At 45.4% G+C, this 27,907-nt stretch overlaps 1 protein-coding gene across 1 annotated transcript; it reads right to left on the bottom strand.

Annotated features, from left to right (window-relative positions):
• Window positions 1-446: 446 nt before the first annotated feature.
• On the bottom strand, window positions 447-25,579 carry LOC104034297 (transitional endoplasmic reticulum ATPase). The gene is made up of 17 exons (XM_075725552.1): window positions 25,563-25,579; window positions 18,984-19,095; window positions 18,430-18,602; window positions 16,112-16,254; window positions 14,987-15,117; window positions 11,167-11,298; window positions 10,667-10,769; window positions 8,689-8,822; window positions 8,300-8,435; window positions 7,138-7,250; window positions 6,334-6,498; window positions 6,101-6,223; window positions 4,212-4,424; window positions 3,142-3,450; window positions 1,495-1,650; window positions 974-1,128; window positions 447-552 (listed from the first exon to the last, which is right to left on the bottom strand). Exons 1-17 carry the CDS (start codon window positions 25,577-25,579, stop codon window positions 447-449), a joined length of 2,421 nt encoding a protein of 806 aa, XP_075581667.1.
• Window positions 25,580-27,907: the final 2,328 nt, after the last annotated feature.

The following is a 27,907-nucleotide window of genomic DNA, read 5'->3' as shown; positions in this document are numbered from 1 at the left end:
ACCAAACTGAGGAGTGCTCAAGATAGCATGTGAGACACGGGGTTTACAGAGACAGCACAAGCTACACTGCACCAGTCCCACACAAAGGAATTGCCAGGGCCTGGCTAGAGTTTTGTGGGATTTTTTTTTTATTATTATTTTTGTGGGATATTTTTTATACAGGCTAGCATTGTACTCTTTGCTAAAGCTGCTGATTCTGCCACATAAACTAGAACAGAAATTTCTCAGAAATTAAGTCGGTTCCCCTCCTTGTTAATTCACTGTCTGCCTCCCAACTGAACACTGGTCTGGATTTGTGTTTGCAGAAAACATTCCCTGTACAAAGTCTGACGTGCAGCTACACTGTTCTGACTGAGGAATGAAGAAGCCAAGAGTCCATTGAACATTGGATTTTTTCCCTGTACAACGTGGCCTGATTTGGAGTTTGGTCCACAGAGGACAGCGAGTTAACCGTAGAGATCATCGTCATTGTCTTCACTGTACACATTGCCCCCGCTGCCACCTCCTGTGCCTTGACTTGGACCGGCACCGCCCTGGTTACCCGATGGGAACCTGCATGCAGTGGTGGAGAAGGGGAGAGAAGAGATGCTGTTCAAAAACCTCCTCACAGCTCAGCACAATCCCCTGCCTCCATGCCAATACCCTGGTGCCAAGTAGGACAGGCAGGAGAAATGGGATGAAGCCTTATGGCAGGTCACACAAAAGGCTTATGCAACTGCTGGATGTCACTTGTGTTAAAGGAAAAAAAGGTTGATGGACTTCAGGAGCACTAACACAGAGCAGCCACAACCAACCTGCAGCACAGCCTACACCTGCCACATGTTCAACTGGCTGCTGTACACACTGGGGAGAATGGGAAAATGCAGTGGAAGAGGAAATTTGTTACCCAGAATCCAGCAGAAAGCTGCCTCGGTGCTCTGTTCTGGGGCTGGCTGAGCCATGCTACCCCTCCCCTCCACTCCCCCACAGTTACCTGAAGCTGCCAAAGCCACGGCTCTGCTGTAGAGTCTGTGCAAACATCTCGTATTTCCTGATGTCGTTGTCACTGACAGAGCGTCGAGCAAAGCGCATGGCCTCCTCAAAGTGATCCCTGCGTATCTCAGGAACTGGGTCATCTTCTTCCACTTCCTGCAGCAGGAGAGAAGGCCCAGGTGAGCTGTGTGCCCAAGCTCTGCAGCCCAACAGCCACCCACAGCCTCCCTCTAGGCCAGGATGTTCCAATGCCCACCAAAGTAGGGGCTGGAGAGGGACACTGTGGCAGACTGCGAGTCATGGCTGCAGCAGGGGCCTTCTGAGCAATGCTGACAATGAGGCACCCCAGGAGGGCCTCACCCTCCCACAAAATGAGAACAAAGTGCTCCAGCTCCACGCTCTGTGCTAAGAGCCCACTCATCCCCATCCGAGGATTATGGAGAGGAATGCATCCTGCCTCACCCACAGGCAAAGGCGGGCTGCCTGTCTCATGAGCAGGGAAAGCTCAGAGTGCCCACTCACCATGGCAGAAGGGTTGGTCTGCCTCTCACGTTCTCGCCTGATCTCACTCTCGATGGACTCACGGATAGCCAGTTTGCAGGCACGCTGGCAAATTTCTGTCAGGTCGGCCCCCGAAAAACCATTAGTCATCTTAGCTAGGAAATCCAGGTCGACATCCTAGTGAAAACAAACAAACAAACAAACAAAAAAACCCAAACAAACCAAGAGAGGCCTGTCCTTTACACCTTGCACCCTCAGGTGACAAAGAGGTGTCTTTAGATCCCATGGTATCAAGGTGCTGCCATAATTGGCCAATTTTGAAAAGATGAGCTGTTAAGGTTCTTGGTTTTGGGAAAAGTTAACCACATACAAAGGCAGGCCACACTCCCCACACACCCAGCAAGACCCTGCAAAGCAGCTGTAAATCATAGAGTGGTTTGGGTTGGAAGGGACTTTAAAGATCATCTAGTTCCAACTTCCCTGCCATGGGCGGGGATCAGGTTGCTCAAGGCCCCATCCAACCTGGCCTTGAACACTTCTAGGGAGGGTGCATCCACAACTTCTCTGTTCCAGGCAACCTGTGCCTCACCACCCTCACAGCAAAGAATTTCTTCCTACTATCTAATCTAAATCTATCCTCTTTCAGTTTAAAACCATTACCCCTCATCCTATCACTACACTCCCTGAGAAAGAGTCCCTACCCACCTTTAAGTACTGAAAGGCTGCTATAAGGTCTCCCTGGAGCCTTCTCTTCTCCAGGCTGAACAACCCCAACTCTCTCAGCCTGTCCTCATAGGTCAGGTGTTCCAGCCCCCTGATCATCTTCATGGCCCTCCTTTGGACCTGCTCCAACAGGTCCATATCTGTCTTATGCTGGGGCCCCCAGAGCTGAACACAGTACTCCAGGTGGGGTCTCACAAGAGCAGAGTAGAGGGGGAGAATGCTTCTGCACTGTTCACCCTCAAGAAGAGGCAGGTTGACTTGTGGATTTAGGATATGATTTGCTCAGGTCTCAGCATTAGGAGTCAAATGAAACACCATCAGACTGGAAATGGAGATGGGGCACAGGTAGACCAAGACAACCAACCTCCTCTTCCTCCTCCTCCCCCTCAACTGAGGGAGTAGTACTGCAACCTCCTTTGAAGCTTTCCTTCCCAACAGCACCTAAAACGGTAAGCTTGGCATAAAATAGCTTGAGCTCTCACTTGACATCTGCTTTTCTCTGATTAACTATCAGTTGCATTATTGCCTGCTCCCCAGGCAAGGGACATACCTCTTGCCTATGACAGAGTTCAGCAACAATTAACGGCAATGGTTCCTCTTCAATTTCCATTTCCCACCCGTTTTCTACATTTACTTTTCTTTCAGAGTACAACAATCTTTTCCATCTTGCCATAACAGGCTTTCCTGTTCCCACACTGTGGGCAGAACTCCACTATGTGATAAAGACCTGCTGTGCTTACACACCAACACCTAGCTTCGTTGATACCTAGTCTCAGAGCTCAAGCCTTCCCCTACCTCTTCATTTCCATCCTTTAGGGACTGAAGGTTTCCCAGCTCTGTACTGCATGGAGCATTCACCAGCCCTCTGCTCTACCCCCAGCTTGTGAGGAACATGTGCAGCACACAGCAAACCCAAGTCAGACACAGTCAGGGCGCAGATCCTACCTTGGCAACTGGTGATTTCCTCAGGTTGGCCTTAAGAATAGCAACCCGGGACTTCTCATCAGGCAGGGGGATGTAGATGAGTTGATCCAGGCGGCCAGGGCGCAAGATGGCCGGGTCAATGATGTCTGGCCTGTTGGTGGCACCAATGATGAAGACATTTTTCTTGGTGGACATGCCGTCCATCTCTGTCAGGATCTGGTTGATGACACGGTCTGCAGCACCACCACCATCTCCGATATTCCCACCTCGAGCCTTTGCAATGGAGTCCAGCTCATCAAAGAAGAGCACACAAGGGGCTGCTTGGCGGGCCTGCAAAAAGCAAACGGGAACAATTACTCCATGTTAATACCACCAGGCGAGGAGCGCGCCAATTTCACACTAAGCCTATCCTACAATTAAAGCAGCTCAGAGCTGCTCTGGACAAACAGCTTGACCAGATGGCCTCTCAACCTAAATTTTTCTCTCTCACCCTCCTTCCAACTTTGCTCTTTCAGCACCTTCCCTGACCACAGGAGTGAGGATTCCCAAGATAATCCATGCAGATACCTCCTAGGGCAGGAGGTCACACTATCTACAGGGGAACTGGGTAGTAGGAGTGAGCTCCTTTCTAAGCCATATATATTGCAGGACAAAGAATAGCATAGAAAAGAATATAATATTTCAGTTGGAAGGGACCTACAATGATCATCTAAGTCCAACTGCAGAAGAAGAACCCATAGCATGTTTTGAAAATCTGTAGAAGGTGATGGCTAATGAGGTATCAAAGTAAGTTTTCAAGGATGAAGAGAATATCTATGCCATCCTAATGCTAGCCTCACTGCTAAGACACTGGGGCATTTATCATCCTGTAACAACAGATACAAATTGCAGCAGGAGAAAACCATTTAAATAGCTATGTTGCCAAAGAGAATTAATTCCCTAACATCAGGAAAGCAGCCTCTGCTCTCAGTGCAAGTGAGGAAAACAAAACACACAAACAAGAACCAGGCCAGTAAGACAAGTGCAGTGGAGACAATGTTTTGGGGCTATCTCAGCACAAACATAGCACAAGGAGTAGAAGATACACTTACCTTGTCAAAGATCTCACGCACATTAGCTTCAGACTCGCCAAACCACATGGTGAGCAATTCTGGCCCCTTGATGGAAATGAAGTTTGCCTGGCATTCATTGGCAATGGCTTTGGCCAGCAGTGTCTTACCACAACCGGGTGGCCCATAGAACAGAACTCCTTTTGATGGGGTCATACCAAATTTGAGGAACTTGTCTGGGTGCTCCACAGGATACTGAAGGAGAACAAAACAAACAAACAAAAACCTCTCGTGATGAGCCAGAACAGGTCTGTACCTTAGAATCACAGAATGGTTTGGGTTGGAAGGGACCTTAAAAGATCATCTAGTCCAACCTCCCTGCCACAGGCAGGGACATCTTTCACTAGATCAGTTTTGTTTCTGCTCCTACCAGAAACACTACCTGAGATTTCTGGTGGGTTAAACACAAGATTCTGCCTGCTTGGTGCCACTGGAGTTTTTAAATGGGCAATGGTTTGAAAGGCACCACAGCTGAATTGTAAAGCTGCCTTAAACAGTCTATTTCCACCTATGAACTAAGTACCAGTTCAGGTAGTTTTCCAGCACTTAACTCCAGCTTCACTCTGCCCTGCAGAAGCAAAAGGGAACAGCTATCTAACTATCTAACCTATTTGCTCTGCCCTCCAGAGACAGGCAAGGTGTCTGATGTGAGCATTTATCCTCCGCAACAAGGTCAGAGATAGGTGATGATTTTAACACCAGAAAATTAGACTGAAAAGTAGATTCTTTTATTCACAGACAGGTTGTTTCTACAGTGCCAACTGAAAGCCGGGACATATCAAACCCAAACCACCCTGTCGTGGTTTAGCCCCTGTTGGCAACCAAGCACCACACAGCCACTCACTCACCCTCCCCCCCCAGGTGGGTGGGGGAAAGAATCAGAAGGGCAAAAGAAAGAAAATTCATAGGTTGAGATAAGAACAGTTTAATAACTGAAATAAAATAATAATTGTAATGAAAAGGAGAACAATGAGAGAGAAACAAAACCCAGGGGAAAAAAAAAAAAACCAAAACCACAAGTGATGCAACCGCTCACCACCTGCCGACTGACACCCAGCCAGTCCTCGAGCAGTGATCACTGCCACCCCGGCCAACCCCCCTTAGTTTATATACTGAGCATGACATCATATGCTATGGAATAGCCCTGTGGTCAGTTTCGATCAACTATTCTGGCAGTGCCCCCTCCCAGCTTCTTGTGCACCTGGCAGAGCATGGGAAGCTGAAAAGTCCTTGACTAGTGTAAGCACTACTTAGCAACAACTAAAACATCAGTGTGTTATCAGCATTATTCTCATACTAAATCCAAAACACAGCACTATGCCTGCTACTAGGAAGAAAATTAACTCCATCCTAGCCAAAACCAGGACACACCCCAATGCAGGCAGGCACAAGAAGTTTCCACAGATCATTCATGACTTTGTTCCAGCCTCTCCTTTCATAGAAGGCTTCACAATTACTTCTCACCTGTCCCTATGCTAACGCTGATGGAAAGCCCTTCAGAGGCTCTCTGTATGAGAATCTTCATCCACTTTCTGGCATATAAAGCCACCATGTAACAGGATTCTCAGCAGTGGTCCCACTGCTGGTCTCCACTTAGAAGCAGAACTACTGCTGTTTCTGTATGCAGCAAAACATCCACCCAAGATGTCACTGTAGACTCAGCTAAGGAAAGCCTGATGCTGCTTCCCAGCATCTTCCTCTCTCTAAGTTCATCAAGATGGAACAGCATGGTATTTTCAGTCCATTACAAGAAAATGCCATAAAAACTCTGCATTTACCCTGTTCACAGCCCAAACAGGAATGTGAAGAGGTTCTGGATTTTATTATTATTTTTCAAGCTGACTAGGCAAAAATCTGTTGGAAACCCTTACCTGTACAAGTTCCTGGAGTTCTCTCTTTACATCTTCTAGACCACCAATATCTTCCCAGGTAACTTGTGGCACCTCCACCACAGTCTCCCGAAGAGCAGAAGGGTTGCTCTGGCTCAGAGCCCACTATCGTTAGAAGAAACAGCATAATATGAATTCTAACACATTATGTTCACACACTTCAGATAAGTGATTAGATATTGCACCCAAAAGAAAGAGGGGCACTCCTGCATTACCCTGAAGTCATCCATGGTCACAGCCAGCGAGTTCATCACTTCAGCATCGATGGTTTCATCTTCTAGGTCTATGAGATCCATCTTCTTTCTGATAGCCTGAAGAGCAGCTTCTGAGCAAAGAGCAGCCAAGTCAGCACCAACATGGCCATGGGTCTCGTTTGCCACCTGAAAGCAGAGCATTGACTGACTCACAGTGATACAAGCAAGCACTCTGCAAGGGAAACGCATGCTCTGCTCACTCACTCAGAGGTGCAACAAAACTCTGCAGGACAGGAACATCAGTGCTCTGCTGCAAATTCAAGACAAGTGCTATCACATATTTAACAGACAAAGACACTACTGTTCCACCTCCTACTTGAGATCAAAGCTGCAACTGGAATTCAGATGGTGTGCAGAAAGATAACCCTGAGGACTGCAGTTCTTCAGGACAGAGATTACAGTAACCATCCAGTATCACCACAATGTTCACCCAGCTCTGTGAGCACTGTTTCAGGCTTGCTTTATTTTTAAAGAGAATGCCACAGCAAACAAACCCAGGAGGACAGCGGCAAGGCACTTCCAGGCTGGACTGATGCATGTTTGTTTCACTTAGCCATGCTATTCTTCACTAGCGAGCGAGGATTTTTGGTCACTGTTAAACTAGTTAGAAAGAAGCCCAGAGATCACACATTTGCCCAGTTTCATGCTGTCCTAAATGAGCAACTATGTTTACACGATCAAGCCATAACAACTCTTCCACAACAAAACAGAGCATCAGGAACATCTGTCTGCAGAGACAAGCTTTCCTAATAGCACACTACTCACCTGTTCCAGATCCACATCATCAGCCAGTTTCATATTTTTTGTGTGGATCTGCAGGATCTCCAGGCGCCCGGTGGCATCTGGGATACCGATATCTACCTCTCTGTCAAAACGACCTGGGGAGTACAAAACATACATTGAGCTGCTGATTCTGCGAACTAAAGGAGCTGCAGTTGCTGCCTTCCTCTGACAGAGGAACATGATGACGAGCCACAAACACATACCATTTCAGAAAATGCCAGAGCTTTGGGTTTTTCTGCAACATCTATCAGCACAGTAGCAGAGTCAGATCAGAGGAGGAGGAAAGGCTTTAGTCATTTAGGGAAAGTGAGACTACTGTATTAACTAGAGTTCAAGATTATATAAACACGGAGGATTTCTGTTTTTTCCAAGCCTCATGTATAGGAAAATATGCTTCCCCTAACTGACACACCATGAGACATTTTTGTTTATTTCTACCTTTGTGTCCTCAGCACAGGAGTCCACAAATACTGAAAGACTTAATTTTTCAGAACTTTCATAGCAGTACCCAAGTGGTGAAAAACATGAACTGCCCCAATATCTGGGGAGGCAGGAAACCTAGATATTACTGCAATATTAACTAAGGTACATACACCTATCATTTTCCTCTAGCCATAGCTGTGCATTCAAATGCCTCATTACACATTTAAGAGACTGTTTTTTCCTGCAAACCTGACTGGTTTGCTATTATAGCCTTTACCAACTGGTCATACAACAGACATTCATTCACACTGCAAAGTTTCAAAAACCTGAATCTCAGAAACTACCAGACTTCTCATCAATAAATGTAAAAGAAATTGGACAATTCAGACCCTTCTGCAACCTGAGGCATGAACAACCCCTTAAGCGTTTAGTCCTGAAATAGCCTCACCTAACTGATGAAGTGAAAAAGCATACTACCCTCCAAGTATTTCGTTATTTCTACAAGTTCTAACCTAATAAAGCACAGAAAGTGATACCAAAGTCTGAAAGCCTAGAAATTAATATCAAATAAGTAGCTGGAGACAAGTCAATAGTTTATGTAACACAGAAGATGTCTAATTTCTGCTCAATCTTTCCAAGGCCCCTGAAGCATAGCCCATAACAAAGTATCCGATACACACACACAAAAAAAAAAAAAAAAAAAGATGGCAATCGTGGTTACCAAATCGCCTGAGTGCTGGGTCAATGCTGTTAGGTCTGTTGGTAGCTGCCATAACGATCACGTGTGCTCTCTGTTTCAGTCCATCCATAAGAGTCAACAGCTGAGACACTATGCGACGTTCCACCTCTCCATGTGTCTATGGAGAAAGTAATGATTAGACCAAAAGCTCTACAACACAGCACAGGAGCTAGTACTGCACCAGAGCAGACAGATACAACAGACACAAGCTGTTAAGAAACATCATGATTCTTCTGATATCCAACTTCTGACGTCCAACTGAATTCAAGCGTTAAGTTAAATACTGCTTTACCCTGTATTCAAATGCAGAGATTCACACCAGCTGCTACCAAAAAAGATGTACTCCTTTACCTTCTACAGGCTTTCTTTACCTTCTCTCTCTTAGGAGCAATGGCATCCAGTTCATCAATGAAGATGATGGCAGGAGCGTTCTTCTCTGCTTCTTCAAAGGCTTTCCTCAGATTGCTCTCAGACTCACCAGCCAGCTTGCTCATGATCTCAGGACCTGAAAAAAATAACAGCACTGTGGCACCCAGAAGAGAGGCAGCTAGCCCCAAGGCATGCAGCTGAATTTTTTTAGTACAGCGTTCACATAGGAGTATCTATATTTCAAGCCAAAGCAAATACCATCAACCAAGTTCATTAAATTTGCAGTTGAACAGGCAAGAACAGCATGCAGAATTACTTTCTATCATTATTCTGGTGTTTTCAGTTTACTCTAACAGAATGCAGCACTAGTCAATGAGCTACCTTTAGTTGCCTCTTTCCTTACCCTATTTCACATTTGGTGAGCTTCTCTGTAACGTGCTACCACACACAGTTAATGCCAGTCCTAGCTTGCAAAAGAAGCAATCAAATTATATAGTGATGAATTATCAGGGTAGGGAAGAAAAAAGCTCTAAAATACTGAAGCTGTCTTTAGCTTGCATTACACAGGTATACATTTACCTCTGTAAGGTCCTATAAACAAGTTCAAAAAAAAAAAAAAAAAAACCCCACCAAAAAACCAACACCCCAAAACCCATCTCCTCTCAAAGAATAAATAATAAAAAAAATTAAAACGTGTAAGCACATCAGTCCCAGAAGGAAGGGCAGCATTCCCCTGAGATCTACAATTGCCGAACACTAGTGCAGGCTCACAAATTTGTTCTGTTTTAACAGATTTTTCCATCATGCTGATGGGAGTGGTAATGAAGAGAAAAGTATGCTTCTAAGAAGATCTAAGAAAAAGAAACCTGACCCTCAGGAGTGCAAAGCTGCTAGCTGACTGAAGTGCACCAGCTGCAGAGCCACTGGTGCAGGCAGGTACTAAGAGTGTTTCATTACAAGTAACTCACCAATTCATACCAGCTCTGTCTACAACACCACCTGCAGCTCCAGGCTTGGGACTAGCAGACAGAGAACTCATCACTAATTCTGACAATGTTATTTTTATTACGCAATAGAAGTACAAGTGTCTAAAGAAACATCTGGCTCATTAGCATACAGTGACACCTTCCACACACTTAGGAAGTATATGACAAGGACGACATATGGTTAAAAACAGTCCATTTACATCTGATATCTTGAGATACAAAGCAAGTCACTTCCCTACTGCTGCTCACTGCTATGCTGTGCTATACACTCCTTTGCTTTCACCTTCATGGGTCTAAGTGACTGAAATCAGAAAAGAAAAGCAGCACTCCTTAAGTACAAATGTTCAGTTATCCCAGCACTGACTGTAAAATGGGATAGAAAAACAGTTGAGGAAGATTCAGAATCTGGTCCTTACTGACATAAACCAGTATCCATCTCAACTGCTACAGGTGAAGAGTGATCAATAGGAGGTTGTCACTTGTAGCTAAGTCCCAAGGTACTCACTATAGCTTTCAGGACAGTTCCTCCCAATGAATGTTATGTGAAACAGAACAGGTCTTGTAACTTTACTTGAGGGGAAAAAAGAAATCACAGCAGACCAGCTTCTTTTCTGAATGGAACATGCTGGCAGCAACAGAAGCAAGTGTCCTGCACCCATATACATAGAATTATCTCACCACTTCACTCCCAGCTCTGCCCTCACCAACATAAATTAACACTCAGCCAGACAGACTCTAAGTCCCTGTATCACAAAGCTGTCTTTCCAACCACCCTGCTACAAAACAATCAAGCTTAAGGGAAGTGCCACTACAGACGCTTCCACACAAATGGCCTCTAAGTGTCCCCAGAGGCACACTTCAAAGAGGTAAGGAGGGATGTCAGGGAGACAACGTAGCTCTATAAGCCCTATTAATACCATTCATTATCATGATTCTATGAGATGGATGAATGAGCACACAGCAGATCTGGGGCCAAAGCAGCCACAAAACTTACCATTGATCAGGAAGAAGAAAGCCCCTGTTTCATTGGCCACTGCTCGGGCAATCAGTGTTTTACCAGTGCCAGGAGGACCATACAGCAGGATCCCACGTGGAGGCTGAGGACAAAGGGACTTAGGTAGTGAGCTAGTATCTGAATGCCTAAGTAGCTTCACAGTGAAGCTGTAAGCATTTGATAAAGCCAGTCTGAAACTGTGATACAAACTCATGCAACAGCTGCCATCCCAACATTGCTATCAACACCCTTACTACTTTGCATGACACACAAAAACCTTGCCAGTAACTGACAGTGCTGATTCAAAGCATCCCCCTGCTTTGCAAATTGCCAGTACTTTAACCTGTGTCCAAAACATGTAAGGAAATACTTTCCTAACACCAGCATTAAAAAAAAACCCACAAATTACTTATTCCCCTCCCAATGCCTCATAAACCTCCGACATCAAGTCATCTGCAAGGGCAAGCCCACTCATCCACCTGGTGCACACGGGGACTTACCTTCACCCCTATAGCCTTGAAGAGTGCAGGGTGTCGGAGGGGAAGTTCTACCATCTCTTTGATTTGAGCCAGCTGCTTCCGGCAGCCACCAATGTCATCATAGCCCACTTCATTCAGTGACTCTTCTTCATCCTACCCAGAAGGAAATAGAGTAAACATTTGAGTGGAAACAATAGTTCAACAATACCTCCTGGTCTACAGAACCCAGGAATCCAGGTTTTTGCTCGTTGCCATTTTTTGCCGTCTTGAGATTCTCACTTTCAAGTCTTCCTGGTGTTTTCTACAATTGTTTCTTAGCACTCTCTTCCCAGACATGCAAAGGGAAATGCTTGCACGTACCTAGACCTCACTGAAGCCCACCCTCTTGAATGACAACCTCTGCTGCCAGGACCCCTACACACTCTAGTGCAAAACAAGTTGTGTGATCCTCTGATGTGGCTAACAAACATAACACTAGACAATGAAACCCAGTATAAGATATACTTATTCCTTAAACTGTGATATTTCTAACTACTTGACATACCCTAGCTACCATACAGTTCTCCAACATAGTGTTTTCTTTTGGGATTGACTCAAATTGACAGAGAATGTTAAGATCCAGATGTGCAGATAAGACCAACTGTGACCAGCTGTAACCAACTGTGCTGGTTTTGGCTGGGATAGAGTTAATTTTCTTCACAGTAGCTAGTATTGGGCTATGTTTTGGATTTGTGCTGGAAACAGCATTAATAACACAGGGATGTTTTCATTATTCCTGAGCAGTGCTTACACATTCAAGGCCTTTTCTGCCTCTCACACCATCCCACCAGCGAGTAGGCTGGGGGTGCACAAGAAGTTGGGAGGGGACACAGCTGGGACAGCTGACCCCAACTGACCAAAGGGATATTCCATACCATATGACGTCATGCTCAGCATATAAAGCTGGGGGAAGAAGGAAAGGGGAGGACGTTCACAGTGATGGCATTTTGTCTTCCCCAGTAACCGTTATGCGTGATGGAGCCCTGCTTTCCTGGAGATGGCTGAACACCTGCCTGCCGATGGGAAGTAGTGAATGAAGTCCTTGATTTGCTTTGCTTGCGTGCACAGCTTTTGCTTTACTTATTAAACTGTCTTTATCTCAACCCACGAGTTTTCTCACTTTTACTCTTCTGATTTTCTCCCCCATCCTACCGGGGGGAGTGAGCAAACGGCTGTGTGGTGCTTAGTTGCTGGCTGGGGTTAAACCATGACACCAACTCTTTCAGTATAGCTCTACAGCATCCATTCATTTGGCTGTCCAAATCTCTACTGGCCTTAGTTATCTGTAACATTAGGCCACACTAAAATAATAATATAACACAGCCTGGAATCTCAGAGGAGCTCAGTCCAAGCCCCACAAACAGGAACTACTACTTCAAGCACTGAAGGTCTCCAGGTCTGGAGATTCCTGCCCTCTTCGGGCCTTGCTCCAGGGTTTGGGGAAACCTTTTTCCTAATATCTATAGGGAATTTCCCTTGATCCAGCTTGTGCCATTGCCTCTAGTCCTGTCCCTGGGCGCAGCTCTAGGAAGAACCTGGTTATCCACCCCTTCCCATCAGGCAGTTGCCAGTAAGCCTGCCTCTTTGCCTTCCCTTCTCCATGCTGCATCAATCCACTTTCCCAGCTGCTCCTCATTCATTCTGACCTCCAGCTCCTCATCATTTTGGTGGCCTTGGATGAATTTGCTCCTATCTGTCTCTGCTGTGTCCTGAAGAGCCCAAACTGGACTCATCCAGTGATTAGACATAGTCTCACAAGTGTCAAATAGAGGTGAATTTTTCAGAAGGCAGCTAACTGCAAACCAGCACTCACCTTGATTTGCAGGTAGTAAAAAGACACTTAGTTTATGAAGTATACAACCACCTTAGCTCATTTCTCTGAGATTTCTTACTCTGTAACAGTAAGGTGGCCAAGACCTGACAGACGATCCACTCAAGCTGCCTCAAGCTTGGGACACCCCCTTAAGGGACTGGGGAAAACCAAATAATTAAGAGTCAACCATTTAGAGATTTCAAATTTCTCACTGAAAAAGCACTAATTGGTTTCTTTTCACGTGGAATGAAATTTAGCAACATTGTAAGCCCTCCCTGCTATGGGTCAAGGGAACTTTGGAATTACTAGATGCATCTAGAGTCCAGCATGAGATATCTGGAAGCAGATGCAAAACCAGCTGCTGCCAAAGTATGGCACCTCATCAGCAAACCTAAGCATTGGTGCTATCTCAGCATCTGAGGAAGGATACTGGAAGCACATTTCTCTGACTAGCTTCAGCAGCAGCTCATCTCCTGAAACCAGATGTTTTAATCATTACATTCAATACACAAAATGCCAAAACAGGAACTGTGTGGTGGTGCATCCCCCCCACACACACCTTTTCTCTCTTCAACTGCTTTACGACCTCAGGAATTCCTGCCAGACCGAGACCTTGTGTAGTGAGTTGGTCAGTTAGGTGCCCCTTAATTGTACCAGAAACTCCTACATGGTTGAAGCGGAGAGTGGCCTTGTCCTTATCAGAAACTCCTACACGGTTGAAGCAGGGAGTGAGAACAATCAGTTACCCCTGACAGAAACAGAGCAGTAATTACCGACCCGGATCGTGGCTCGGATGGAAATTTACTGATGACTAAAGCCAATCATCTCAGGATCCTGTAAAACAGCAGTCCTAAGTGAGGCCCTTTGAGCTCTCCTGGACTGCAGCGGGCTGCACCAGCACCTCCCTCTGAGCAGGACTCCTCTCAGAGCTAGCAAACCCTTAAAGTTTGCTAAAATCGGAGGTCCATTGCCAAAGACCGACAGTGGAGCCTGGGCTGAAACCCTTCACTCCTTGAGGCTCAACCCTCGCCCGTTGAGAAATGCCAAGAGATTCAATGTGAATATTTCACTGAACTTGAGGGGAATTTTTAACAGGTATACCATTTTTTTTATATATGTATGTATGTATGTATTCATGTCTGTGTGTATGCATGTGTGAATCAATTTAAGTAGTCTGTAGATGTATGATTTAATTACAAAGTGAGTCTTATACTGATGCATTATCCTTATTCCTATAAACCGTTGACCAAGTCTGAGACTAAGATTTGACCTAGCTGCACCTAGACTCCTCTCTGAAAAGGAGTTTAGAAAGCAAGGGGGTCTATTCTGAACCTCGTGACTCAATGGGAGGTTCTCCCTTATCCCCTGTATCCATGATCTCTCTCACTCGAGTGTAACCTATTTTTCCTTTATGCACTTCTTCCATGTACTAGAGAGATATATATAATCCTTATTCACATAAACTGTTGACCAAGTCTGAGACTAAGATTGGACCTAGCTGCACCTAGACTCCTCTCTGAAAAGGAGTTCAGAAAGCAAGGGGGTCTATTCTGAACCTCATGACTCAACAGGAGGGTCCTCCTTATCCCCTGCATACACAATCTCTCTGTGAATCATTCCAACTCAGTGTAACTTAATTTTTCTTTATGCACTTCTTCCATGTAGTAATAGAGTGAACCTTGCCATCTTTGAATCTGTAACTAAGTCGCTGTTTTGATCAATTTTGTCTAATCACTTTGTTAATCACTGATGACTGAGTGCTATTAAAATATCACAATCAAATCCTGCGATTTGCCACAAGTAACTTCTAAACTGCTACTAAATCAAACTGTGTAAAGCCACTCATTCACGATAAATTGACATAATCAGCAGGATTCACAAACCTGCATTCGTGACAAACTGCAAACACTGATGCTCTCAAGGACTGTCACCAAAACAGATTTTGGACAGAGGGGATTCAGTAGAACCGCATGGCAGGATTCTGCTCACCTCTCGTTTGATGGGCTCTCCTTCACAATGGATCACTGTGTCTGGAGCCACTATGCAGTAAGGACTTGGATCTGTCTCCACCACTTTGAACTCCACTGCACGCATCCCTCCACGCACCAAGAAGATGTCACCTATAAAACCCCACATTTCAGTAGCCTGCTGCAACAGATGTCTGCAAAATGTCAACCCTTGTACTACCAGCAGCCCCAGAGGACAAGGAAGTGGGTTTACATAGGCATACACTGCTGGCATTTTTAATGCTGCTCTGCATTTTAAACTCAAGAGCTGCATGTACTGTGACTACCCAAGCACCATTTAGATCTGTAGCAGTTGAAGTTCTCAAACTTCATCCAGAAACAAACAGCAAAAAAACCCAGCAAACAACAGAAAAGAATACTCTGCCTAAATACAAAACACAAAGGCAAGGAATCACATTTCTTTTCCATTCAGTTTCAATTTAACATTTCTAAAACAGGCAAAAAGCCCTAACTTAATAAAAATTCATCTTGAAGTTATTATAACTAGTTGTTACTGGTTACAACTGGTTGTCTCTAGAAGCAGAATGATATATAATACTGCACTATGACTCCTGGCTAAACTGGACTACAGAAGATGGATAACTTCAACTTGTGCTTATACTGTATTAGGACCTATTTGTTCCAGCAGAAGTGCTACTAGCACAACTCTAAAAGTATATTTGTTTTTTATGTGCTCTCCCAGTTATTAATTAAACTACTTTGAAAAAGTTAATTTAGTCAGGGTACCAGCTAGTATATCCAACCAGTTGATTAATATGCAGGTAACTCCCCAATCCCATCAAGTGGTAGCAACTTGGGAGAAAATCTCATTAAACTGAGTTCTACCTGAGCCTTTTTGGATGCTCTCCCATCCCATGTAGCAAAAAAAATGCAGAACTATCAAGCTGCTCTGCCAACCAACAACAGATATCACCCTTTCTTCTGAAGATTAGGAAAAAATTAAATCAGCACCAGCAAAATCTCACTCTACAGATGTCAGTCTAACACTTCGTGGAGATCTGTGCAAGCTTCTATAAATTCTCTTTATTCAGTCTCAGGACTAGCTCATGCTCACTGCCATCAGGACTTCAATAACAGGTGCTATTACCTTTCCTGATGGGTCTGTATGCTTCCAGGAAGTATGGCTTGAGATAGACCTCAAACAGATTCCCTGTGATCCCTTCTACTGTGTCATCAATAGGCAGCACATGGATACGTTTGCCGTATTTCACATCTGGGCAAGGCTGGATGCTGCAACAGAAGAAAACTCCAGTTAGCCACATCATCCTGAACTTACACCCGAGTCTGGAAAAAGCAGTGATGTGCCTTCCCAGGCCAGTACAAATGCCAGAAAGGCCCTGGTGAGATTTCCCGCCTGCATAAGAATGCTGACAAGGCAAAAATCACACCTATCGGAGAGTAGTCTTCACAACGCATGCTTTCCTTCACTCCTCTCAGCCCTATCCAAAACTGCTGGGGAGTTTCATACTTTCTTTCTATCCCTTGCTCTTCTGTAGCCCCCCTTGCCATCCCCAAGGCACATTCACAAATTACTAATGCAGCCTAAAGACCTGCAAGAGTCGTGAGCTAACTTGTTTCAACAAGGAGCTACTGCTGAACCAACTGTAAGGGAAAGGGAGCTGGGGGAAACTCTTTGTTCCTTCTTCTCTCTCTCTCATAACTTACTACAGAGAATAGAGCTCCTGTTGCTGATAACCCTGATTCTGAGCAAAGGCTCTCACAGTACCAACCATGGGTAGCCAGGTGTCTGTCAGTCCCCCTTTGTGGGGACTGACATTTAAGTTAAGTCCAAAGGCCCATTCCTCCTTTTTAAATAAACATTTAAGCTATTATTTTACAGTGTAGGCCAACAGCCTACTGTAGCAACAGCTCAGAGTATCAAGCTGTGGCAGAGGCAGAAAGCTCAAACTGGCTTTGCCAGCTAAGAAAAGCCTACATGGAACTGCAGCTGAGCATGTGACTTTTCATACACTACTTTGTTCGAGACTCTTAATAAATTCTTTTACCACATGCTTTACAGAGAAGATATAGCAGAAGGGTAAAGGAAAAGACAGACTGCGCCAGAAGGAAAACAGTTGACAGACTACAAGCAGGAAGCAATTAGCACATGAATCCGGATTTTGACAGAAACCAGGCCACAGAAAGTAACACAATAAGTACTTAAAGATCAGCACGAAAAACTTTGAGAGCAAGAGGTATGAAAATTCTCTGTCCCTTGCAACAAAGCTAAGACAATCAGTAACACATCTGGAAGGCTGAGAACCACTACAGACACAGTCCCAGCAGAGAAGGGGAGAGCACAGGCTGAACTGTCACACTAGAAATTACTCCAACGGTAACCTTGCATCAGGTTAAAGTAAGGATTCACCTTTATTTTAAATCCACAGACTGCCTCAAAGCACTGTTCTGTTCCAACTACAGTCATGTTTAAAACTTGCATTTTCTAGTGGTAGAGAGATGGGTGGAACAGACTCATTCCTCTGCTCTACAAAGTTCATATGAAACACATTTTGCATTTAAAGATTATTCCAGATATCACCCTAGGAAGTCTAGTGTCAGAAACCAGGCTCCAATTTTCCCAGAACATGCAGGATATTCCAGATTAGAAAGATGCTCAGGAGGAAGAGCTGTCAGCCCTCACATATTTATGCCTGCAAATTAGCATTTTTATGTTTAAGAAATGCTCACACATTTCCCCCACTCCCATCACAGAATGGAACCTGCCTCCTGTAAGCCAAGATGTATACTTCAATGCTTTCCCACTACCTTCTGCAAGCACTGCACAAAATTCCTGCAACACTGTCAAAGCATTCCTAATTTAAAAATTATTTTATAATAAAAATTGGAATATAAACAACCTTCGAGGATTTTTAATCTTGCTATTTGACTGCTTCATGTTTTTGTCACTCATTTCTAGCAAGTTTTAACTGCTGTTTGTCATAGGGCAGCTCAGTGCTTGAGCTAACCATACTATGAGACCAATTACAATGTTGCTTACTGCTTTCCACAGTTAACTTTGTAGACATTAAAAATTTAGACAGGAAAAACTTGTGAATTCATCTGACTGTAAATTTGGGAAGAAGACTGTGACAACAGTAGGGTAATTGAACTACTTAATTTAATGACAGGACCTAGGCTCATGAAGGTCCCAAAGAGACTTCAAGAATCTTTAGCATCATTTTTTAGTATTAATCTGAATATGCATACAGCCAGAAACACATGCAAAAGTAAACAGATCCCTGATTTAAGACACACACTTGAAAACATTTCTGTGATCTCCTCTGGAAGACATAAGAATACTTCCTGCAGACCCTGTCTCTGCTACAGACTGAATCAATTCAGAGCCAGCGCACAAATTATTTAGGCAACCCAGGGATATGCAACAGTTAGCAAACTAGTCCTTGCCTGATCACGTCACCCAGGCGCACTCTTAGGTTGTTGCGAACAACCCTATTCATGCGAATCTTCTCATCTGAGCAGGTATCATCTGACAGAACAATGCAGACTGCTTCTCTCCTCTTCTTTCCTTTTAGCAGAACAGTGTCTCCTCTGAACAGTTGCAATTCATCCATTTTTGCCTGTATACGATAACAGCATTAGAACAAGCTTTTGACAAAACAAGAATTCAAGCATTTGAAGGAGAGTTACTTGACCTTGGAGAATTACATCTTGGAAGCGTTATACTAGATCTTACAAAGACAGAGGCTTCCACTACACCAATCGAGCTAATCCTGATGCCAAACTAAGGGCACAAGCTCAACTGAATCCTAAAAATTGAGGATCAAAATATATTTTATCATGGAAGAGTGTTAGAAAACAAGACAACCCACCTCCCTCACTTGTAACTGCTGCAGCTTCTGACACAAATACTTAGATTCATGTTACAAAGTTACATTTCAAGTTAATAGACAGCAACAGCTTGCATATCACCAGATGTTTTGCTTTTATAGATGACACACCTGGGACAGAGACACAACACTGTTGTCTTCATTGATGGCTTCATCAACAATTAACCGATTGGGCCTGTTTTTCTGCTTCAGAATAGCAGTCGATAAGTCATCCGCTTTAGAACTGGCAAAGAAAACAGAAGTTAATGAGTCCAAGTGATATTGCTCCCCCCTTTCCAGCCACCCCCCTGTTTTGGTCTCAATTTTCTACAGGTTTCTTTGTTGTCTTCTCTTTTAGAAACTATGCTGTCCAAAGAAGGGCAACAAAGCTGGTGAAGGGTCTAGAGAACAAGTCCTATGAGGAGCAGCTGAGGGAACTGGGGTTGTTTAGCCTGGAGAAAAGAAGGATCAGGGGAGACCTTATTGCTCTCTACAACTACCTGAAAGGAGGTTGTAGTGAGGTGGGTGTTGGTCTCTTCTCCCAAGTAGTTAGCGATAGGACAAGAGGAAATGGCCTCAAGTTGTGCCAGGGGAGGTTTAGATTGGATATTAGGAAAAATTTCTTCATGGAAAGGGTAGTCAAGCATTGGAACAGGCTGCCCAGGGAAGCGGTTGAGTCACCATCCCTGGAGGTATTTAAAAGATTTGTAGATGTGGCACTTAGGGACATGGTTTAGTGGTGGACTTGGCAGTGTTAGGTTAACAGTTGGGCTCAATGATCTTAAAGGTCTTTTCCAACCTAAACAACTCTATGATTCTATAGTTGTTTGTAAGACAAAGGAGAATATTATTCCTAGGCACTAGTTTCAGGAGTTCAAAGCAGAATGTTTTATGTCACTAAATATAACTACTTTACTAGCCTCAAATAGAAATAGCTATGAAGCTATCTATGAAAAGAAGTGATCAGTGAGATGTTGCTGACTGTAAGATGTTTTGCCTAAAAGAATTATTCAGACTCATCTGAAATCACATGTAACTGTCATCCCAAAGAGATGGGTTCTTTACCCAGTGTGCAAGAACCAATTCACACACTGAGTCAAGATATTTGCTTTATTCCATTTCTGCACAGAGATGGGTGCTAGGTGGTAATTCCACAAAGCTAGCACACCCCATTATCTTTGCTTCACATATTTATACAATTAAACAAAGTCACTACAACTACTATTAATGCCTACTTGGTAGTCATTGGTTATTTCTACTCTCGCTTTGATTTAAAGACAGAGCTCCCTTTAAAATCACTACGCATGCTCAGTGGGTAGGGGTCTCCCTTTGGAGGTGGGTAGCTCTTCCAACAGAGGTGTGGTTTTCATATTATAATTAGCTGGTTCACTTAGGGGACACCAATTAGTGGATCTTGCTGACTAGTAAAAGAGGAGTAAAGGGGAGTTTTGACACTCAAGGATATATGTTCCTTGTTTCAGAGATCTCTTGCCCTTCTGCTCCTCATTATAGATATCCTGGTGCCTATTATCTTTAGTACATTCCTTCAACAGTCATCATAACCACTGCCACCGAATCAAAAGTTCAAGTCTATTTGGTGTCTGTTGTGGTTTAGCCCCAGCCAGCAACTAAGCACCATGCAGCCGCTCGCTCACTCCCCCTGCCCCGGTGGGATGGGGGAGAGAATCGGAGGAGTAAGAGTGAAAAACACTCCTGGGTTGAGATAAGAACAGTTTAAGAATTGAAATAAAGTAAAATAGTAATGATAATAATAACAATATAATAATTATAATAATAATAATATACAAAGCAAGTGATGCACAACGCAATTGCTCACCACCCGCCGACCGATACCCAGACTGCTCCCAAGCAGCGATTGCTGCTCCCCTGCCAACTCCCCCCAGTTTATATACTGAGCATGACGTCATATGGTATGGAATAGCCCTTTGGTCAGTTTGGATCAACTATTCTGGCTGTGCCCCCTCCCAGTGTCTTGTGCACCTGGCAGAGCATGGGAAGCTGAAAAGTCCTTGACTAGCATAAGCAGTACTTAGCAACAACTAAAAACATCAGTGTGTTATCAGCATTCTTCTCATTCTAAATCCAAAACACAGCACTATGCCAGCTACTAGGAAGAAAATTAACTCTATCCCAGCCAAAACCAGGACAGTGTCAAATCCCAGATAAACAGGAATTAAAGGACAATGCTGCAGCTCCCCTGACAGGAAGAGTTGTAAGAGTTTAGCCTGTCGAGGCCTACTAGTTAAACCTAGCAAGCCAGTAGAAATATTCAAGTGCTCATGAAAAATGGGGTTTTCTTTTTTTTTTTAGGATATAAACACCTTTCCATAATACCTTCACAGGAGTCACTGCAGCTCTAGCCCACTATGCCACAAGAAATAGGACAGATAATTCGTTTGCCTTGACAAAATGGAGCACATCAAACAGCAAGGAAAGGGAAGAAATGCAGATGAAGTGATTTCCTTCAAAATCTAATACAGCAAATAATTCACTTTATGAAAGAAATATGAACTTGAACCAACTGATTCCTGAGGAGCTCTTGGAAGTTGTAAATTAGCCAGCCACAACAGCAGCAGACCGTTGTAACTTCCCTTGGTGAGCGTCTGACTATCTCTCAAAGTAGTCCAGATGTGCCAGTGACTAAGATTGGAATAGAAAACCTTGGACAGTTTGGTTTGATTCTCACCAAAAAGAAAGTCTTCCTTTGTCCTAAGCAAGCAGCAAGCACCAGCAAAGAGTAGGAAGCTTTGTGGACAACTGTGTTGGCCATACACTTTGACTCTATTTTGCTGTTTTATGGACAAAATAACTAGAAGAAATCAAACCTTGAATGGAAGTGGCAGAGCAAGCAGCTACACAGCACGAATGCAGACTTGGCATGCTCACTGCATTTTTAAAAGTACATCAGAGAGGTGACATACCTACAGTGTGATGTTACCCAAGGTCCCCCCACCCCTCAAGACAGAGGTTTTTCCAAGACAGACTATGGTATTGGCTCCTTCCTCTGACATGTAAAAGGGGGAACACCACCAAGCAAGCCTATGAGGGCAGCCAGCCTGTTTCCAAAAGGTTTTCAAGCTCTGCATAAGCCCTGGTAGCATAGGAAACATGTTGGAAATGAGAGGCAACATTATTTGAAGTGAACAAAAGGAGGAGTTGTAAAACATGTCTTTCCAGGACTGCTAGCACTGGGAAAGTAGCCTTTTTCCTCTCTTCATTAAGGAGTGCAAGAGGTAAGAAATCAACATCCATCCCTTTCAATGACCATGTGAGATGTTACAGATCCATTCTCTAAACCCAAAAAGACACAAGAAAGACTGCCGGATACATCTGAATTCCATCTTCAACCTAAAATATGGTCTTGGTAGAGTCCTAAAAAGTCTGGGATTTCCAGGAAAACCAAGGGCACAATAAGAAAACTGAAACCAATACATTGTCAGGCCAGACAGGATCTTGTGGTTAAAATAGTGGATACTTGTAAGGACCTTGCCTCAGCATTAGTTCCTGGACACTGGAAATTAATTTAGCAGGCAGATTTTAAAACTTGAGCTAAGGGACACCAGAAAGAAACAACTTAGCCTGTTCAAAGTGTGAATGTAAATCATACCCCTCTGCACATGAGATGTGGATCCAAAGGCCTTTTGATAAGAAAACGCTGCCAGACTTTGGCTACATAAACTCACTGAAACCAAGTGGCTGTCCCTCAGGATGCAGAGATTGCTGTGCAGCCTAAAAAATGGTCTGGAATACGAGATAAAAATAAATGGAAGAGGAAGTGAGCAGCAAGTGGAAGCTTTTGGACCAAAACTTTCAATAAACCAAAAGCTGTATAAATCTGGAAAAAAAAGTCCAGATACCTTCCGACACACAGCAGTGCTGAACAGCACAGCAAGAGGTCCACTTGGTTCTGCTGAATGTGAGAAAAAAAGTTTTAGTACTGAAGAACTGAATCTGCAGTTTCCTAAGTAAGAAGCGAGAGCTGGATCAATGTTGTCAGTACATTTCAATTGCTTTAAGTGCAGTAAAGACATTAAAAATGGAATAAAGGTCTCAAATAAACAGCATGCAGACATCTAAATGCGTGGGGTCAGCTTCAGTTATCTGACCTGACAGTTCTGCAGACAAAGAAACAAAGGTGTTAAGAAATTACATGACAGCTACACAGGAGAGTGATGTTATTTCTCCTACAGACAAGGGTAAGGACTTTGACAGACAAACACTACCCATCTTCCAGTAGCAATTTAGAATATTATTATCACCATTTGCCCTCATTGCATCTCTCCTGAGATAACAGAGCAAAATATGTCTGTGCACCTCAACCACGCTCAATCCCCAACATCTATGCATCAGGGAAGGAGAGCCTGAACTGAAAATACTAAGGAGGAAAGCCTAAGGCATGGGTTTGGGTTCTCTCCTGCCAACTTTCCTATGTGTGCTGGTAAAATTCAGTGAAGGGCAGAACAAACAGCTAACCTAGGTAATTTTTAAAGCTCCTCCATGAGTTTCTGTCAGAGCGAGCCTGGTGCAAATCCTCTAGATCATCTCCCCTACTCACCCCTTTTGTCAGCTCCCTCACACACTTTCCCTCTCGCTCCTTTCTTTCACTAACTCAACAAAGAGATAAACTAAACACAAAATGTAGCTTTAGAGCTGTTTTGGAAATAAAAGGAAATTCAAAGCCTGCATCAAGCCTGCCCCTAGACAGAGGCCAGAAGCAAGGACATGAGGGCACAGCTAATGGCCAAACTTGCATATAAAGTGCAAAACATCAATAAAATTGAAGCAAATACGTACTAGCCCTAAAGAACAACAATAACAGGTACCCAGTTTCCATCCTTAGCCCCCTTTTCTCTCTCAGTAATGCAGTCCAATAGCCCCATTTGACACAGGGAAGAGGTGGGGGGGAACTTTTTACAACTTACATCATTTCATTGTTTTTCTCTGTGTCAGAGCTCCCCTTGTTCAGCATGTGATAACACCTAGAGGCTATGCATTGTGGTGGACAGTATGAAGAGTGAGAGCAGAAAGTAATTACTGATTCTTCTGAAAATGACTACCAATCTCTGAAGCTCCACATAAAGTAGGGAACTAAGTTGTTCCTGCAAGTCCATGCTAAATATACAATGAAAAGTCACCAACTGAAAATGATTCCAGCCTCAGTAATGAAAGCGAAAACAGTCATGCCTTCTGTATGCTGGTGTGCCTTTTTATCAATACCCTCATGAACCCATTTCCGAGATAAAACCTGTCAGCGGTTTCTTACCACCTTGAACATCCATGTTACAGACTGAACTACTTTCCCCAGGTAAGTATTTAAAAAAAAAAAAACAACCAACAAAACATTTTACCCACTGAAGTAAATGAGTGAAATATCTGATGATTGCAGCCACTTACTGAAACAGCACACGACAACCAAGCAGTGAGTTCATACCCATACTCAAGATGCCAAGTTCTCAAATACTGTTTCAGGCAGGTATGCACACGAAAATGAGAATCTCTTCAGAAACCACACTCTATTAGCTCTTGCAATGCTACTTGCTGTGCTAAAGCTCAGTTCAGCAAGATGGCTGCCAACAGCATTGACCCAGAAATTGCAACTAAAAAATAATTGTTTTCCAGTTGCAGAGTAACTTTTGTTGATTCCTATGTGGTGAGAACAATTTTGCAGAAGTAGAAATTTCTTTTTAAAGACATTGTTCACCTCGCTCAGACTCAAAATATGCCTTTGAGACCATCACTTCCATCACAAGCTCTACCACAGACACTAAATTCTTGGCACACCTTGCTGGAACTTAGTAGGACCAAGTAGGTCTAAATTGCAGGAGTTGCAAAAGAAAAGGAGAAGATAAACCACGGACACTAAAGGGACTGAAAGTGCCTCTGGCAAGGCCAACAAGTCACTTAAAGTATTCTTGGATTTGGGAAATTATCTTTAGGTTCTATTTTTACTCTTCTCAAGTGGCAATGAAGTAGCTTGCACACATGAGCTGGGAGCCGAGAGACCAGTATTACTCAACTTATTTTTGAGGAGCACAAAAGATGACCCTCAGCCTGGAACTGAAAATAGAGCGAGGCAAGACACCGGAGGCAAAAATATAACCGATTGCCTCAGCTGCCGCAGAGGCCAGCCCGGCACAACATATCTGCCTCTTCTACTGCCAAGTCACTTCTAGCCCCGACCCGAGGGCCGATGCGGGCCTGCAGAAAGGAGGGCGGGACATGCCTCTCCCCCCTCGCTGCCCCGCCAGCCGCTCCGCCGCTTTCCCCAGCACTCCGGGGCCTGGAAGACAAAGCCCTCCCTGGCTGAGGCCTAACCCAGGCGGGACAGCCCCGGGCGGGGGCACGGCCAGGGCCCAGCGGGAGGCCCGGCCTAGCCAGGCCTCACCCCCCCATGACTCGACACTTCCCAGGGAGGCCGGGCCGGGGAAGGGGGGGGAGGAGCAGTGGCGCGCGGGGCCCCCCTGCGGACACGCGCGTGGCCGGGCGCGCGCGAAGAGCGGCCCATCCCCCTCCCGCATGACACAGCGGGATCGGGATCAGATGCCGGATCGGGCCCGCCGCCGAGCCCGGCCCAGGCAGTGCTGCGCCGCGCGGAGGCGAAGTAAGGAGAGGTAGGCCGAGCCGGGCCGAGCCCAGCACTGCCGCGGCCGAGCCTAGGCCGCGGCCTGCCGGCGGGCGGCCCACACTTACTCGGATCCTGAGGCCATGGTGTTGGGGGGGGAAAGGGACGAGGGGAGGCGACCGACGGCGACTCCTCAAGGCAGGCGACGGCAGATCTCAAGCAGGCTCGCAGCAGTAGCAGACCAGAACGCTTCGCACTGACTGAACCTCAGAGCCGACTCATCAGAAGGGGAAGCCCCGCCCCGCGCTGCCTCGCCCGCCTAGCAACAGCGTGCGCTGACCAATCGGAAATTCCGCCCGGCCAGCGCTTCAGCCAATCGGGGAGGGGGAAGCGAGGGGACGAAGGAAAAAAAGAACGCGCGCTCTCCCTCCTCCGCCCCGCCCCTCTCCTTTCCCTTCCCAATCGTCACGAGCCAAGCGCAACACCCGTCAGCCAATCGCAGCACCGTCCCTGCCGTGGCCGTTCTACAGGGCAACACGGGTCGGGCAGCCAATGGCAAAAATCTACCAATGGGAAAATCCAGGCGGAAAGTCCCACCACGGCGGCCATCCGGGCTAGCCTCACCTCGCGATTGGCTAGCGCCCGAGGAAAGGGAAACTCGCGGGGAGGGTTGCAGCCAATCAGGGGGGGCGGGAGGCGGGTGCTCGGGGAGCATCCGGAGCGCGCTGAGCGCGCCCGGGCTTAACCGGCGGGGCTGCACGTGTGAGCGCGGGCAGCGGGGCGGGTTTGGCCCCGTCGGGGGCGGTCCCGGCGAGGCTTTGGGGGGACGCGCTCCAGAGGCTTCATTTCCCCCCCCGGATGAAAGGGTGTGTGCGGAGGCCCGGCCCTTTCTCTCCACCCAAAGGTACCCGCGGGGCTCCTTTCCCCGATTTTTTTTTTTTGCAGGGTTTTTTTTTTCCCCTGATTTTTTTTGCAGGGCTGGACTGCCCTGCCAGGCCCCACTCGTGCTCCCAACAACTCGTCCCAGCACAGACTCTGCCCCATCAGGGATTTGAAGCTCTAGCTCCCCTTGAACCACCTGAAACAGCCCTCCCGCAGCTCTTCCACCACCACCGGCCACACCTCCATGACCCACTGCTCTCCAGGCACCGCTTCCTGGTCCATTTGGGCACTCACATCCCCACATCCACACCTGGGTGGCATTTCCTTAGGGCCAGAAGCATTGCTGGAGCCAAGTGGCATTGCACCTGCAGCTCTGGCCCTGCTCACATCAGGGGGAATCAAATGTGTCCAATGCCTGTTCTCAACCATCTGGCACTGGCAGGCACTCCCTTGTTTTCTCCTAGGTGCTTATGAATAATTTAATTACCTGGTGCAGTTTCAGTCCTTTGGGAATCCAGCTTTATCCAAGAGTAATTTTGAGTCTTGGAGGAGTCCTTAAAGGCCTCATGCCAGCCTGGTGCAGGGAGACTTCAGCAGGTGGGGATGGGGAGACTGGGTTAGCTCGAGGGGTCCCGGCTTGTAGTCCTGAGGTAATCCTGTATGCTTCTGGCAAGAGATTCACTGTGTGGGAAGGTCACCTGCTTCAGACATAAAACCAGGTACAAAGGGAAGGGCCTGAAAGAGAAGAGAGTGCAGCATTCCCTTGTCATGGTCTTGTTACCTGGAAATAAAGCTCCTGAAACCAAAAATGGTTTTGAAAGGAGATATTGCTTTATTCTGCGCAGGGTGCAAGGTGGAAGAATTCCACAAATCAAGCACACCAAGTTCAGATTCTATTCCCTTATTTATACATTGAATATACAATCTCTACACCTTTCTAATACATAATCATTAACCTGTCTTTGTGCACTCATCTTCATTGGTTAACAGTTTACTCGCATAGTCTTTAAAGCTATAGTGTCTTTTTAATTCACTGCGCTTGTGCAGGAGGAGCGTGGGGGGTACTTGCTTCAGTCCTTAATTGGGTCGGTGGTCGCAATCTCCCCCTGCCCGAATTACCTCTTACCCAGTTTCTCCTATTTTTGTGCATGCCCCTTTTGTTCTGCCATCCCCTTATCTTTGAAGGTCAGCAACCAGCCGCTTAGCCATCCTCCCTTCCTTCTTACATTTTATCAATGTAGCAAAATATGCATTACTTCACTGCTACTCAAGGACTATATTTCATTAGTATAACAAGATCTACTACTTAAAGGCATAGGACCATATTTCATTAGTATAACAAAATCTACTACTTAAAGGCAACAGTCTGACTAGGAAGTTCACTCTCCATGCGCTGCACAGAGCCCCCAGCTCTGCCCCCAGCTTCCGCCCTCCCATTTGCCATCACAGAACCAGGCTTTGGCTCCATGTCAGCTCTTTTGTGCCCCAGGGAGTCCTGCAGAGCCACAGCCCATGGTCTCTCAGAGCAGACATGGGGGGAAGCTCCTCAGACGCATTTGAGCTGTGGGTGTAGGCTAGTAGAGCTAAACTG

The sequence above is a fragment of the Pelecanus crispus genome, chromosome W (assembly GCF_030463565.1).
Source record: "Pelecanus crispus isolate bPelCri1 chromosome W, bPelCri1.pri, whole genome shotgun sequence".
Taxonomy (NCBI): domain Eukaryota; kingdom Metazoa; phylum Chordata; class Aves; order Pelecaniformes; family Pelecanidae; genus Pelecanus; species Pelecanus crispus.
Note: the sequence above shows the minus strand (reverse complement) of the source record. Positions and strands in the feature narration are given on the sequence as shown.

Bases quoted from the DNA above. Each gene is read 5' to 3' on its own strand.
- LOC104034297 (XM_075725552.1), bottom strand. The intron at 6,224-6,333 runs GTAATGCAGGAG...TTCTAACGATAG, and splicing joins TGACCATGGATGACTTCAGG to TGGGCTCTGAGCCAGAGCAA. The intron at 3,451-4,211 runs GTAAGTGTATCT...TGCTTTTTGCAG, and splicing joins TGCGTGAGATCTTTGACAAG to GCCCGCCAAGCAGCCCCTTG.